At 43.1% G+C, this 15,253-nt stretch overlaps 1 protein-coding gene across 5 annotated transcripts in view; it reads right to left on the bottom strand.

Moving 5' to 3' along the window:
* sbf2 (SET binding factor 2) overlaps positions 1-15,253 on the bottom strand; it is a 709,984-nt gene that overhangs the window by 110,896 nt on the left and 583,835 nt on the right. For all 5 annotated transcript variants that reach the window (XM_086007986.1, XM_086007985.1, XM_086007989.1 and 2 more), the window contains 4 exons: positions 10,443-10,638; positions 8,312-8,439; positions 7,994-8,169; positions 5,757-5,905 (listed from right to left, as the gene is read on the bottom strand). In XM_086007986.1, the coding sequence (XP_085864112.1) occupies positions 5,757-5,905; positions 7,994-8,169; positions 8,312-8,439; positions 10,443-10,638 (649 nt within the window). The remainder of the gene's footprint in view (positions 1-5,756; positions 5,906-7,993; positions 8,170-8,311; positions 8,440-10,442; positions 10,639-15,253) is intronic.

Consider the following 15,253-nt stretch of genomic DNA (forward strand, 5'->3'; position numbering starts at 1 on the left):
GCTCTTTTCAACTCTTTGAAGCTGAAAATATATTCCAAAGGCTAGTATTTAGATAGATTAAAAATGGGCCTGTTATCACAAACTTTCTCAGAGACTCATGCAGTTCTGGAACTTGGCTACAATGGGCCGGATTTTGCGATCATTAGTGAACGAACAGCCGTTCACTACACTTACACATAGACTTTCTGTGGGATTTTGTACTGGAACTTGCTGTGATTAGAAGGCCTTTTTGGTGCAGCACCCTCTACAGGGGGCCTGGGACCTGTGTGAACAGGGCAAGAAACTGTGTATCTCCATAACCAATCAGATTGAAAAATTGTTACTGAAGTGTCTGAACCAGGAAGTGTAAGTTAGAATATTTAATTCAATGCCAAATCATGTACAGAAAGCGAAATAAAGAGAAGGAATGAAAGATGGGATTAAGAGAAGGAGATAACAGTGACAGAAAGTAAAAGTTAAAATATTTTTTTAATTTCTTAAAATCTTCAGCAATAATTAAAATCTGAAGGAATGAGACTCCACACTTGTAAAAGTTAATTTTCAGTGCGAGAGAGGTTGTTTGGCAGTAATTAAGACTTATCACACCTTTATAAAGTTATTTACACTGGAATGGAAAAGGCCTAATTTCATGCCATTCCATGTGTTTCAATGCCGAGTCTCTCAGTAAGATACCGGTACAGCGCAGCTTCTGGAGGAGCAGGGTAACTTGGACAGTAACTTAATGATTTCTGCGTTTAACTGCGCATGTGCGGTCACTGGAAGTTGCTGTCCTATTTACACTTTAATAACAGTGAGCACTGATAGCCTTATCATTACTTTTACCGCAAATTCCAGGCCATTATCTCCCTTACCTCATGCCACAACAAGCAACATTGCCTGGATCTACAAAACAACAATCAGGTCCTTGTTGCTGTTACAAGACTTCGATTGCTCTATCTGAACTTTTGTGATGGAAAAACAATGGCCCAAAATTTCCTGTGGCAGGAGAACAAACGGCACCTGTAGTTAGTTGGACTTGCCTTTGCCTGCTTAATGTCGACGATACTGTACGCTACAAGTTGGTGGAAATGCGAGATGGAAACGACCCCTCTACAGGGAGTCTTAGATCTGAGTGAGCATGACAAGCAACTGTGTATCTGCTTAACCAATCAGACTGAAGCAGTGAGAAATTAACAGCGCAAGGACTGAGAAGGAAGTTTGAGCTTGAGTGGTGAATTCAATGTCAAATCAGGTACAGAAAGAGAAATAAAGAGAAAGAAAGACTGGATTGAGAGAGAGAAAAGAGACAGAAAGAAAAAGTTCAAAATACTTGATTTTAAATTTCTTTTTTAAGGAACTTCACGCCGCTCATTGCATTTGAATGAGGACCCAGACAGCGAGATGCCATTTTCACAAAGCTAATGGCAGGGTGGCGCATCTTCAACAGCAATTTTCCGATTTCCATGTTTAATCACACATCTACCCTCGCCTGAAGTTGCTGTGGCATATGCGCATAAATAATGGTAAGTGCTATTAGCATCACCGTTACTTGACAACAAATTGAGCCATTAATTTTTGTGTTACATAATTTTAATAATAAAAACACTGCCTCTGATAATTGACAACATACCTCCCCCCCATTACCCCCCACCACTGAGATGAAATTGCAGAGGAACCCCGCCTTGCTGATAGCTTCCATGTCTTTGTTAACTTATCCTCCCATCCCTGTTCCCACTCCCTCTATTCTTCTCCATCCACCTCTGCTGCCTCTCTCCCCTCACCCCTTGTCCTTCCTCTCCCTCCCACCACCTTCCTGGGTCCAATTACCCCCTGCCCCATCCTATCACCTTGCTTGACCTAAATAGTGCTCTTGGTTTTGACACCGTATGTGTACCCCATGATGGATCACCTAGTTATCAGGAAGTATACACTGAGGATTTGCCTATTATTCAAGTGGGTAGATGGAACTGATGGGGAATTATGAGAAATGGGAGATTTTAAGTTTATGTCTGCTTGAACTTGATCCCACCACCAGAGGAAATAGTTTCTCTGTATCTACTCTATTAAATCCTTTTAAACACCTCAATCAGATCACCCCTCAATCTCCTATACTCAAGGGAATACAAGCCAAGTTTATGTAACCTGTCCTCATAATTTAACCCTCAGCTCCAGTATCATTCTGGTGAAGCTGCACCCCCTCCAAAGCAAATACATCCTGAGGTACGGTGACCAAATCTGAACACAGTACTCCCGATGGGGGAAAAAAAACCAAAGCTCTATACAACTGAAACATAACTTCCTCCTCTTTGTAATCCAGCCACCTTGAGATAAAGGCCATAACTCCATTAGCCTTTTTGACTGCTTTTTGTACCTGTCTATTGGCTTTTAATGATTTGTGTTCTTGGACTCCAAATCTCTTTGCTCCTCTGCAGTTCCTAGTTTTTCATCATTTAGAATATACTCCAATTTATTTTTCTTGGGTCCAAAGTGGATGACATCACATTTCCCCACTTTGAACTCCATTTGGCATACGTTGCCCACTCACTTAATCTATCTATGTCCTTTTGTAACTTCCTGCTCCCATCTAAACTACTTACTCTCTGTCCAAACTTAGTGTCGCCTGCTAACCCATTAACCATTCACATTACTCAAACTTGTGCACAATTTCTGAGAGGCAGGGCACTGGAGGGGCTATTCCTGACATCAAGCAGTTCACCCCTTACAAGAAGCAGGCCATAGAATTTATGGGGAGGTGCTCTGCTTGTGCTGCAGGTGATGGCGAGGTTGGGAGACAGTGCCGGCTCCAAGTTAGTGTGTATACATCTATACAGTCATCATAGCATTGCTATGAAGAACATAGCTCCAAGCTTCCAACCTCCTTCTCTGTCTTCTTACTACCAGGGAGTTATGCTCACCTATTCTTAGTATTACCCTCCTTTCTTGCAGATCCAGTACAGCAACAAGGGGAGGGGGAACAGGAGGAGCAAGGTGATGATGATGATGATGATAAGGGGTCTGCCTTGGCTCAGTGGTAGCATCTCGCCTCTGAGTTAGAAGGTTGTGAGTTCAAATCCCACTCCAGAATCTTGAGCACATGAATCTAGTTTTGCAATGGAATGATATGGACTGCATTGAAGGATCCACGTGTAAAATGTGCTATTAGGCTTGTTCACATCCTGGTATTTTGTAGTGACAAATATAGCAAAAGGCCAACCACAAATGGTCCTGCACTTGTGTGCAAAACCTAAAAATTATCCATTATATAACCACCTTGCATTCCATACAGATATGAATTTTTTTTAATATTCGTTCCTGGGATGTGGGCGTCGCTGGCAAGGCCAGCATTTATTGCCCATCCCTAGTTGCCCTTGAGAAGGTGGTGGTGAGCCACCTTCTTGAACCGCTGCAGTCCTTGTGGTGAAGGTACTCCCACACAGTGTTGTTAGGGAGGGAGTTCCAGGATTTTGACCCAGTGACGATGAAGGAACAGCGATATATTTCCAAGTCAGGATGGTGTGTAACTCGGAGGGGAACTTGCAGGTGATGGTGTTCCCATGCACCTGCTGCCCTTGTCCTTCTAGGTGGTAGAGGTCACGGGTTTGGGAGATGCTGCCGAAGAAGCCTTGGCAAGTTGCTGCAGTGCATCTTGTAGATGGTACACACTGCAACCATGGTGCGCCAGTGGTGGAGGGAGTGAATGTTTAAGATGGTGGATGGGGTGCCAATCAAGTGGGCTGCTTTGTCCTGGATGGTGTCGAGCTTCTTGAGTGTTTTTGGAGCTGCACTCATCCAGGCAAGTGGAGACTATTTCATCACACTTCTGATTTGTGCCTTGTAGATGGTGGAAAGGCTTTGGGGAGTCTGGAGGTGAGACACTCGACGCAGAATACCCAGCCTCTGACCAGCTCTTGTTGACACAGTATTTATGTAGTTGGTCCAGTTAAGTTTCTGGTCAATGGTGACCCCCAGGATGTTGATGGTGAGGGACTTGGCGATGGTAATGCCATTGAATGTCAAGGGACAGTGATTAGGCTCTTGCTTGTTGGAGAAAGTCATTGCCTGGCACATGTGTGGTGCAAATGTTACTTGCCACTCATCAGCCTAAGCCTGAATGTCATCCAGGTCTTGCTGTATTCGGGCATGGACTGCTTCATTATCTGAGGAGTTGCGAATGGAACTGAACACTGTGCAATCATCAGCAAACATCCCCATTTCTGACCTTATGATGGTGGGAAGGTCATTGATGAAGCAGCTGAAGATGATTGGGCCGAGGACACTGCCCTGAGGAAATCCTGCAGCGATGTCCTGGGGCTGAGATGATTGACCTCCAACAACCACAACCATCTTCCTTTGGGCTAGGTGTGACTCCAGCCAGTTCCCCTCCACCCCCCGATTCCCATTGACTTCAATATTACTAGAGCTCCTTGATGCCACACTCGGTCAAATGCTGCCTTGATGTCAAGGGCAGTCACTCTCACCTCACCTCTGGAATTCAGCTCTTTTGTCCATGCTTGGCCCAAGGCTGTAATGAGGTCTGGAGCCAAGTGGTCCTGGCAGAACCCAAACTGAGTATCAGTAAGCAGGTTATTGGTGAATAAGTGCTGCTCGATAGCACTGTCGACGACACCTTCCATCACTCTGCTGATGATTGAGAGTAGACTGATGGGGCGGTAATTGGCCGGATTGGATTTGTCCTGCTTTTTGTGGACAGGACATTCCTGGGCAGTTTTCTACATTGTCGGGTAGATGCCAGTGTTATAGCTGTACTGGAATAGCTTGGCTCGAGGCGCGGCTAGTTCTGAAGCACAAGTCTTCAGCACGACAGCCGGGATGTTGTCAGGGACCCTAGCCTTTGCTACATCCAGTGCGCTCAGCCGTTTCTTCATATCACGTGGAGTGAATCGAATCGACTGAAGACTGGCTTCTGTGATGGTGGGGACATCAGGAGGAGGCTGATGTGGATCATCCACTCGACACTTCTGGCTGAAGTTGGTTGCAAATGCTTCAGCCTTGTCTTTTGCACTCGCGTGCTGAGCTCCGTCATCATTGAGGATGGGGATATTCCTGGAGCTTCCTCCTCCCGTTAGTTGTTTAATTGTCCACCACCATTCACGACTGGATGTGGCAGGACTGCAGAGCTTTGCTCTGACCACTGTGCGCCACCTCTGGTGGGTCTGTTCTGCCAGTAGGACAGGACATACCCAGGGATGGTGATGGAGGAGACTGGGACGTTGGCTGGAAGGTATGATTCTGTGAGTAGAACTGTATCAGGCTGTTGCTTCGCTAGTCTGTGGGACAGCTCTCCCAATTTTGGCACTAGTCCCCAAATGTTAGTGAGGAGGACTTTGCAGAGTTGACGGGGCTGGGTGTGCCGCTGTCGATGATGGGTGGTCCGTCCGGTTTTATTCTTATTATTCGTAGCGGTTGTGTACAACTGAGTAGCTTGCTAGGCCATTTCAGAGGGCAGTTAAGAGTCAACCACATTGTTGCGGGTCTGGAGTCACATATAAGCCAGACCAGGTAAGGACGGCAGATTTCCTTCCTTAAAGGACATTAGTGAACCAGATGGGTTTTTACGACAATCCGATAGTTTAATGGTCACCATTACTGATATTAGCTTTTTGTTCCAGATTATTTAATTAACTGAATTTAAATTCCCCAGCTGCCGTGGTGGGATATTAACTCACGTCTCTGGATCATTAGTGCAGGCCTCTGAATTACTAGTACAGTAAGCTAACCACTCTGCTACCATTCCCGTGTATATACTCCCAGCTTACCTGAAACATCATCCTCCTCATTCCAGCCCGGTCGATTGCCTCTTTCATCTATTGCCAAAACAATTGGTTTCTTTTTCACTGTATACTGACGGCCAATGGTCATTTTTCCAGCCTTCTTTGCACTTTTTACAATATTCTTGGAAAGGGTGCTAGAAATCATTTTGGAAAGTGTTAGTAAATATACTTTAAAGTACTCAGTTTTTCCCAGTTCTGGGACAAATATAATTTTAACTTTGAAAAATCTCCAACCAGGCCTCAAGAACTTCAAAGTATTCAATAAGAAATAGTTCATTTCAGCATAAATTTATATGCAATGTTATTTAATTTTGGACATTGTTACAATAAAAACTACAGCAGCACTTTCTACATTGATGCAGATAAGGCAATTGACTATAAAACTAAAGCAGAACTTTGTTCTGAGTACAGAATTCTTCAAACAGCTCAATTCTTTTATATACACAAAGGCATGCAAGAGTTTGTTGCCCTTTCTGATTTTACCTCCAGCGGTGCCACTTTTACACCAGAAGGGTAAGAGTCTGAGCTATGGACTTTTCTAGGGTAAGTATCAATACCACTCTGTGGTTGGTTTGGTAGAGACAGATTCGAAGCAAGCTGGCCTAAGTTAGTTTACCCATTTATTTCCCTGCCTCATTGTTACTTGGCAGTTTATTTGATGCACTCATTCAAGAGAGGACATAATTCACATAACTGAGGTAAGGATGGTTGTAAAATACAAAATAAATGCAAGATTTTTTTAGTCGGCTTCAGAAGCTTTCGCTGCTCTAAATAGGAGCAGATGCTAAGAAAGAATTGTAGGCTGCATTGGAAAATAATTCTCAAGAGGTTAAGAAAATTTATCATAACTAATCTAAGTAATGAATTTGATAAGAGTCTTTTCAGGTTTCAACACACCAGCACTTATTTTATTATTCTTACCAAGTCCTCGGGATTACAAAACTCTCAATAAAAGAACCTTGTTTATTATTGTCAAGGTTATTCATCGTGTGATCATTTCAAATATGTGGTTTCAATTTATTTTTTGCAAACAATGTTTGCTGAAAACACAGATAGTCTCTCTGGTTACTATCTATCGTTTTCTGCTTTCCCCATTCTTTTTCAGTCACCAAGCAACTCCTGCAACTCCCAGATTTCTGCAAAGTTGCTTTTGTGCTGACCATTGGAAGGCTATTGCAAGTGGAACAATGACAAGCCTGGTTTATTTTCCCTCCTCCTCTGGGCAAGCACTGGTCTCCACTTGACACTCCACAATAGTACAGCCAAGATTTTGAACCCAGTAGAGTCAGGGATCTGACCTGCATCCTACAGGTTTTAGCTATGAGGAAAGATTGGATCGATTGAAGTTGTTTCTTTGGAACAGAGGAGGCTGAGGGGAGACTTAATTGAGGTGTATAAAATTATGAGGGGCCTAGATAGAGTGGGTAGGAAGGACCTATTTCCCTCAGCAGAAAGGTCAATAACCAAAAGGCATAGATTTAAAGTCATTGGTAGAAGGAATAGAGGGGAGCTGAGGAGAACATTTTTCACCCAGAGGGTGGTGGGGGTTTGGAACTCACTGCCGGAAAGGGTGGTAGAGGCAGAAACCCTCATCGCATTTAAAAAGTACTTGGATATGCACTTGAAGTGCTGTAACCTACGTGCTACAGAACAAGAGCTGGAAAGCTCATTTTTGGCCTGCACAGATACGATGGGCTGAATGGTCTCCTTCTGTGTCGTAAATTTCTATAATTCTATGGTGCAGCTTGACCGTGCTTTGGCATGCTGTAATTGCACTACTTTTGTAGCTTTATTAAAATCCCCCCCAATCACTTATGACTATATTAAAATGCACTTTGTATAAGACATACATTTTAAAGAAATTGTGGTCTGGCAATACTTAAATGCAGTACTTGACTGCTATACTGAGTATCAATGATAATAACAATTATATAGATTTTCAGCTTAAAATGAAAATAGTTTTCTAATTTCTCCCATTCTGATTTGTTTTAAATTACTACAGCTTCCAAACATAATGCAGAAGTGTAGTACAATAGCTCCCATTACTAAGTGTAGAAGAACAAATCGACTGCTTCTTTACTACTATTCATATTCTAACCAATCCTAACCATAATGACAAAAAGTTATGATTAGCATTAAAGCCCCGTTAACACCAACAGCAAAATCTTTGAGACCTTAATTATTACTGAGTGGCCTCATTATTCATCCAGTCTCACACTTACCGAAAAGAAGTGTTTTTTTCCTTCTGTTTTGGCAAAATTATCTGTGGTGCATTCTGACCTGCAGCAAAAGCAAAAGTGCTGAAGACTGACTGTGGATACCGAAACTTCACTATGTGCTTCTTGAAGATCTCCACCATCTCAGAGTTCACTTCTTCATCAAATGCTACTTTAATTATCTGTAACAGAAAATAGGAAAGGTATTTTGCTGCCCTGGTAGTAGACCATTCATATGGATTAGATGGAAAAATAAAAACTGTGCACTACTTTGCAAAAATTTAACATCAATTAGTCTAGGACAAATCTGTGGATGAAGAATACCTGAAAGGTTGCTGATCGAATCTGTAGTCCCTCTTGCATATTTTGTTGGAGCTGGTTTTGTATGCTGATCTTTTTTTCCTTTGTCATTGATGCAATGGGAAAACTCCGAACTACTGTTTGCTCGCCCACTGTACAAAATACATGAATGAAACAGCTTTTAATGAACACATCGGAAACTCTGAATGCAGATATCTTCACTTTAGTATATATATTTTATAAGTATTCCCTTTAAAACAACAATAAAAGATAAACACTAAAAACTGATAAATGCTTCTTATATTCTTTCCTAATTCTTTACATGAATTTGAAGTAACTTTATTTCAGATGTTGCAAACATGCTGCAGTATTCTGGCACAATAATCATCCCACATTCAGGTCGAATTTACTGTGCAAAAACATAATGACATCTGACAGTACTTTTGAAAGGCTGTCTGCTAATACTGAAGCCACAGTTTTAAATTCAGAGAATAGGCAATCCCAAACATTAATGGTCTATGCTTTCAAAATCTTAGATGTCAAGTTATGCTTCCACACAGTGCCATATATTAACTTCAATATAGAATGTAGAGTGATTATTGAAGTGCCAGGAGGCAGCCTGTTTGTATTCTCTGAAACAGGGTGGGATTGTGAGTTGTGAGGAGGATGCAAAGAGGCTTCAAGGCGATTTAGGCAAGTTGAGTGAGTGGGCAAATACATGGCAGATGCAGTATAACGTGGATAAATGTGAAGTTATCCACTTCGGTAAGAAAAACAGAAAGGCAGAGTATTATTTAAATGGTGATAGATTGGGAAATGTTGATGTACAAAAGGACCTGGGTGTCCTTGTACACCAGTCACTGAAAGCAAACATGCAGGTGCAGCAAGCAGTTAGGAAGGCAAATGGTATGTTGGCCTTCATTGCAAGAGGATTTGAGTACAGGAGCAAGGATGTCTTACTACAGTTATACAGACCTTGGTGAGACCACACCTGGGGTACTGTGTGCAGTGTTGGTCTCCTTACCTAAGAAAGGATATACTTGCCATAGAGGGAGTGCAGCGAAGGTTCACTAGACTGATTCCTGGGATGGCAGGACTGTCGTATGAGGAGAGATTGGGTCGACTAGGCCTGTATTCACTAGAGTTTAGAAGAATGAGAGGGGATCTCATTGAAACATATAAAATTCTGACCGGGCTAGACAGACTGGATGCAGGGAGGATGTTTCCCCTGGCTGGGGGGGTCTAGAACGAGGGGTCACAGTCTCAGGATACGGGATAGGACATTTAGTACTGAGATGAGGAGAAATTTCTTCACTCAGAGGGTAGTGAACCTGTGGAATTCTCTACCACAGAAGGCTGTGGAGGCCAAGTCACTGAATGTATTTGAGATAGATAGATAGATTTCTAGACGCAAAAGGTGTCAAGGGGTATGGGGAGAGAGCAGGAATATGGTATTGCGATTGAGGATCAGCCATGATCATATTGAATGGTGGAGCAGACTCGAAGGGCCGAATGGCCTACTCCTGCTCCTATTTTTCTTCACTCCATGTCGGGGGACTTGATTCTCAGGACATAATTTATTTATATTTATCTATAGCTCCTTGAAACTTTTCCTGGGTGTAGAAATAAAAGGTGTTAGCCAAGGAAATGAGTCTGTCAAATCAATGGTTACAGATACCGGTACGGTAAGCTTGGATGGTTCTGAGCTTAAACCATATGTGTGGCATGAAAGCTCTCAGTTAGTTATTTTGTAATGTAGCAGTAATGTTGATAAGATGACTGTCTACACCGACTTTTACCTGTAAAATTGAATATTTCTGTACCACACAAATGTGAGGTATGAATAGAATAACCAATTTACAAGTGGTGGGACACCTGAAAACAATTCGACATGTGGCATGAGATAACATTTATACACAACCCCAAAGGATGAATGAGCTGTATCTTCCAAACATTGTTCTGTTCCTCAATTGTTAATCTACAATTACAAAATCATCCCAGTCACAAGAAATTTGGTGAAAATCTGCCAAGTGTTTTTTTTAAAACTTACTGGCTAAAAGCAGCATTGTATCATAAATTCCTCATTTCATAATTAAGTGCATATGCTTAATTCTTAATGTTATAAATGTAAATTATTTTAAAAAAAAAATCCTACCCAAGGGATCGTGTGGTGTGCCCTTGAAAATAATTCTGTATGTGGTCAGAAATAAGGCCCCCTCTGCAGGCAGAATGTGTGGTCCACCCAGTGTTCCTCCTGATGCCTCCTCTCGACCATCTGGGTCCAGAACAACACGTAATCCCTCACCAACAAACTCTTCACCAGGTAGTAAAGCTGGCCGCAGAATCTTGGGCTATAAAAGTATGGGAAAAATAAACTGTAACGAGTCTATAAATAACTTACTTCAAGAGACCATATCTCTTCTGTTGATTTACACAAGGATTGCAGAGAAATATTTGATTCTGGTTAGTAATGTATTTTGGTTTGTTTAATACATTTGGTTACAATTAAGAGTTTTCTGTAGCTCAAGAGAACTTAATTTATATTCCAAGCACTAATTTGATGATAAACATTAATACAAAACTTTCACCAGGAAAATTGTACGGTAGAATGAACCAACAACAGAGATATGCTACTCTTAGTGAATATAGGAAATGTTCGCCCTTTTAAGCAGGAAGTTTGAGACAAATTGTAGTGGTACCTACTCAGCAGTCCTTGGCTGTAGGTCTTCAGCGCCAGGTTGACTCGCCAATTCTGCCACAGTGTACCGTACACAGGAGGTGAGAATCCCAGAGTCTTCTGCACAACCTGGTCGGGTTACCCAGCTGAAACTGCTTTATGGTCCGAGAAGTAGCTGGTGAGCAATTCCAGGTATTTCAGGCTTCCTTTTAAGGTCAATGTCCAGCCAAGTTACCAACTGGTGACCTGAACCTTTGGTTTCCACAGCAATTTTTACATTTTTATTTAGTTCTCTTCTTCACAATTACATGTGGCATTAAATCTGTTGACCCAAGCCAACCACTTCACAATTATTTCACTTCTTTAATTAATTTAATTAAAAAAAAATTGTTTTTAACAAAAATAAAGCCCAAGTTTATCTCTTTTCATTTATTCTTCATTTTTGCTTTTCTATGGGACTCTACTTTCCTTCACCTTTTGTTTCCATTTTAATGCTTGTTTTTTTCACCTCTAGCTTTTTTCCACAACATTCTGCCCCACCTTTTACTTTCATTTGTAATTCCAGGTTTATTTTCTCCATACAAGTTTCCTTTTTGTTACTGAGGGATAGTCTTGCATCTCTGCTGCACGCTTTCTTCTTTCACCAGGTTTTCTGCAAAACCATACACGAGTTTGCATTTCCAGCCTTTCCCCACATGCAGAAAGGCATGGCTTCTCATCACGCCACTATTGTTTTTCATCTGTGATCTGGGATACAGGTCAGTACAGGACCTTTATTTCATTTTTTTTTTAAACATAGATTTAAAAAAAATATATAGATGCCCGTTATTTGGGAGTGGGGTTTTGCCAGTGTGCAACTGTACCATTTCCTTTCCATTCGGAGAGCTGATGGCTTGGAGATTTTTCTTCATTTACAAGTGGTTGTGTACTTTCTCGGGACTACCCATAAAATTTATCACTATAATTTTCACTGGACATTATTTCTCTAAATGTTAAGTTGATATCTTCAACAGTTGCAAAACAAGGCTGAAGAGTGACTACATCAACAGATCCATAAAAATACCTAATTAGTCTTTAATAACTGGTCTCAGACTGCAGTACCGGCAGTGACCACCCCTGTATAAAAGGCGCTAGAGAGCCTCTGTTTGTTAGTTTCGCTATTGACTTCCACCAGTAAAGACTTGTTTGTTTTCCCTCCTGCTGGTCCGTGTCTCAATCATTCACGGACTTAACACTGGCGACGAATAAGAAACGAACTTACCTGCAACTCGGCAGCACCTCAGACGACGTTGTTGAAGGTCGGAGCCAGAAGAAAAAAAAGAGTCCAAAGAAACTCGGGAAACGGGCGTCGACCGTCAATCATCGGTTTGAAAACTTGCAGGAGAGACTGTCCAGAGCCAGGCTGGGTTCCTCGGTCTGTGGTTTCCCAGCTAATCGGGCTGGTGGCAGGTAGTGCTCTGATCCTTCCTCGGCTGTGGCAGGCTGAAGCTCGATCGGGTGGCTTTTCAACGGGGCCGGGCAGCGAGTCGGGAAGCAAAGAGAGAGAGGGTGGAGCACACAGGGCGCAGCCGGTGCTTCGAAGCCGGGCAGCGTTCGGACCTAAGAGGGAGGGAAGTGTCCCAGAGGGTCCGCTCCACGACGGGAAAATAATAAAAGAAAAAGAATCAATATTTAACGCGCCAGAAACCGTGGAAAGCAGCGCTAACAACAGCGGGGAAGAAGGCAAAGCGCGGGAGGCGCCATTTTGTTAAATCGGGGAAGAAGGCAAAGCGCAGGAGGCGCCATTTTAGATTTGCAAGATGCCGACAACTGGCTGTATCACTGCTTTTGATAATACATTAGAGGACTGGACCACGTATGTGGAAAGAGTCGAGGTATATTTCGAGGCAAACGAAATAGCGGAGGGGAAAAGGCATCGATATTGCTAAACTTAATGGGTGCTAGAACGTACGGCCTATTGCGGGACCTGATTACTCCAGCCAAACCGAAGGCGAAGAGTTTTAACGAAATTGTTGCTGTCCTACAGGAACACTTAAACCCTGCACCGCTGTTGATAGCAGAAAGATTTAAATTCCACAGGAGAACTCAGCACAAAGATGAGAGCAATGCTGAGTATCTTACGGAACTACGCAAGCTATCAAAGCACTGCCAGTTCGGAGCAGGACTGGCAGATACCCTACGGGACAAATTTGTCTGTGGACTCCTGAGTGAAGGAACACAGAAGAAGTTACTCTCAGAAAAAGAGCTGACGCTAGATAAGGCTTTCAGCGTGGCAGTATCGTATGAAGCAGCAGCCAGGGGAGCTGCAGAAATTCAACAAAAACCACAGGAATACGGCACCCACGAAATGACACGGGGATTTGCAAAATGTTATCGCTGCGGCAGAACTAACCATGACCAGAAGGACTGCTGGTCCAAAGACAAAATATGCAGACAATGTGGGAAGATTGGACACATTGCACGAGTTTGCAGGTCTGGGAAGAAGACCAGCGACAACAAAAAGGCTACTAAGGAACCGTACAAGAAAGTACAAAAGATGACGGACAGTAGTGCCGAAGACCAGATGAGCGATAGCGAATCAGAGAACAGGAGACTAAGCTGTCTCAAACTTCACAATGTAATCGCAAAAGAGGATCACTGAACCATTTGGGTCACCCTCACGATAGCAGGGTCCCAAGTTAAAATGGAATTGGATACAGGATCAGCGCTAACCGTCATGAATCGACGAGACTACAAGCGGCTATTTTCACACATACCCTTGAGAGAGACATCCATCGTCTTGACGACGTATACGGGGCAAAAAGTATACCCCAGAGGAAAAATAAGGGTGCCTGTCGAATACAATGGCAAGAAAATACGGAAATTGTATCTCTACATACTGCCAAATGGTGGACCACCGTTATTGGGACGGGAATGGATCAGGAAGATAAACTTAGATTGGCATTCCATTCATGCAATGACGGTGGACGGTAAAAAAGATGAAGACGTCACTCCTGGACGATTGTCAACAATCTTAGCTAACGCCAAAGAGGTATTTCAACAAGGACTGGGCACGCTTAAAGGCGTAACCGCCTCGATAAAAATAGAAGAGAATGCAGTTCCCAAGTTTTTCAAAGCAAGACCGGTACCATATGCAATTCGCCCAGCTGTCGAGGCAGAGCTGGAGAATCTGGAGAAGGCGGGCGTGTTGTCTAAGGTCGACTGGAGCGAGTGGGCGACACCCATCGTTCCTGTCATGAAGAAAACGTTAAGCAATAAGTCCGGAGAGCCAAGGAAGATTTGCATCTGTGGGGATTTCAAGGTGACGGTGAACCCAGTCTTTCACACAGTACAATATCCTCTTCCAAGGATAGAAGACATCTTCGCCTCACTGTCTGGAGGGAAGCGTTTTACAAAAATTGACCTAGCACAAGCATATTTGCAGATGGAGGTTGAAGAGTCCTCTAGGAAGTATCTCATGATAAACACTCACAAAGGTCTTTACCAGTATCATCGATTGGTATTCGGAGTAGCATCGGCTCCGGCGATATGGCAAAGAGCGATGGAACAAGTCCTGCAAGGGATTCCAGGGACTCAGTGTTACTTGGACGACATCCTTGTGACAGGTGAAGATGACAGTGAACACCTTAACAACCTAGAACAGATGCTCACAAGACTATGGGAACATGGGCTGCGAGTCAACCGCCCCAAGTGCGAATTTTTTAAGAAACAGATATCGTATTGTGGCCACGTGATTGATGAAGAGGGGTTACATAAGTCCCCTGACAAAATTGAAGCGGTTGTTAAGGCCCCAGCGCCTGAAAATGTGTCGCAACTGAGGTCATTCCTCGGATTGGTGAATTACTATCATAAGTTTTTGCCGAATTTGTCGACAATTCTGCACCCGCTGAACGCCCTGCTACGATCGGGGGTAGCATGGAAATGGAGCGATGATTGTAAGCGTGCTTTTCAGAAGAGTAAGGACTTAATCACTTCAAGGGAAGTATTGGCTCACTACAACCCAGCACTGCCGATCAGACTGGCGTGTGATGCGTCTCCCTACAGCATTGGGGCGGTACTGTCACATAAATTCCTTGATGGTTTAGAGAGGCCGATAGCTTTTGCGTCACGCTCGTTAACTTCTGCCGAGCGTAACTACGCCCTGATTGACAGAGAGGCCCTCAGCCTAGTGTGGGGGGTGAAGAAGTTCAATCACTACCTGCACGGTCAAAAATTTACTCTACTAACCGATCATCAACCTCTTGTCTCCATTTTCAACCCTCAGAAGGGCGTACCGATAATGACAGCAC

The sequence above is a fragment of the Somniosus microcephalus genome, chromosome 15 (assembly GCF_052327205.1).
Source record: "Somniosus microcephalus isolate GS21.2 chromosome 15, FLI_Smic_1.0, whole genome shotgun sequence".
In the NCBI taxonomy this organism is placed as follows: domain Eukaryota; kingdom Metazoa; phylum Chordata; class Chondrichthyes; order Squaliformes; family Somniosidae; genus Somniosus; species Somniosus microcephalus.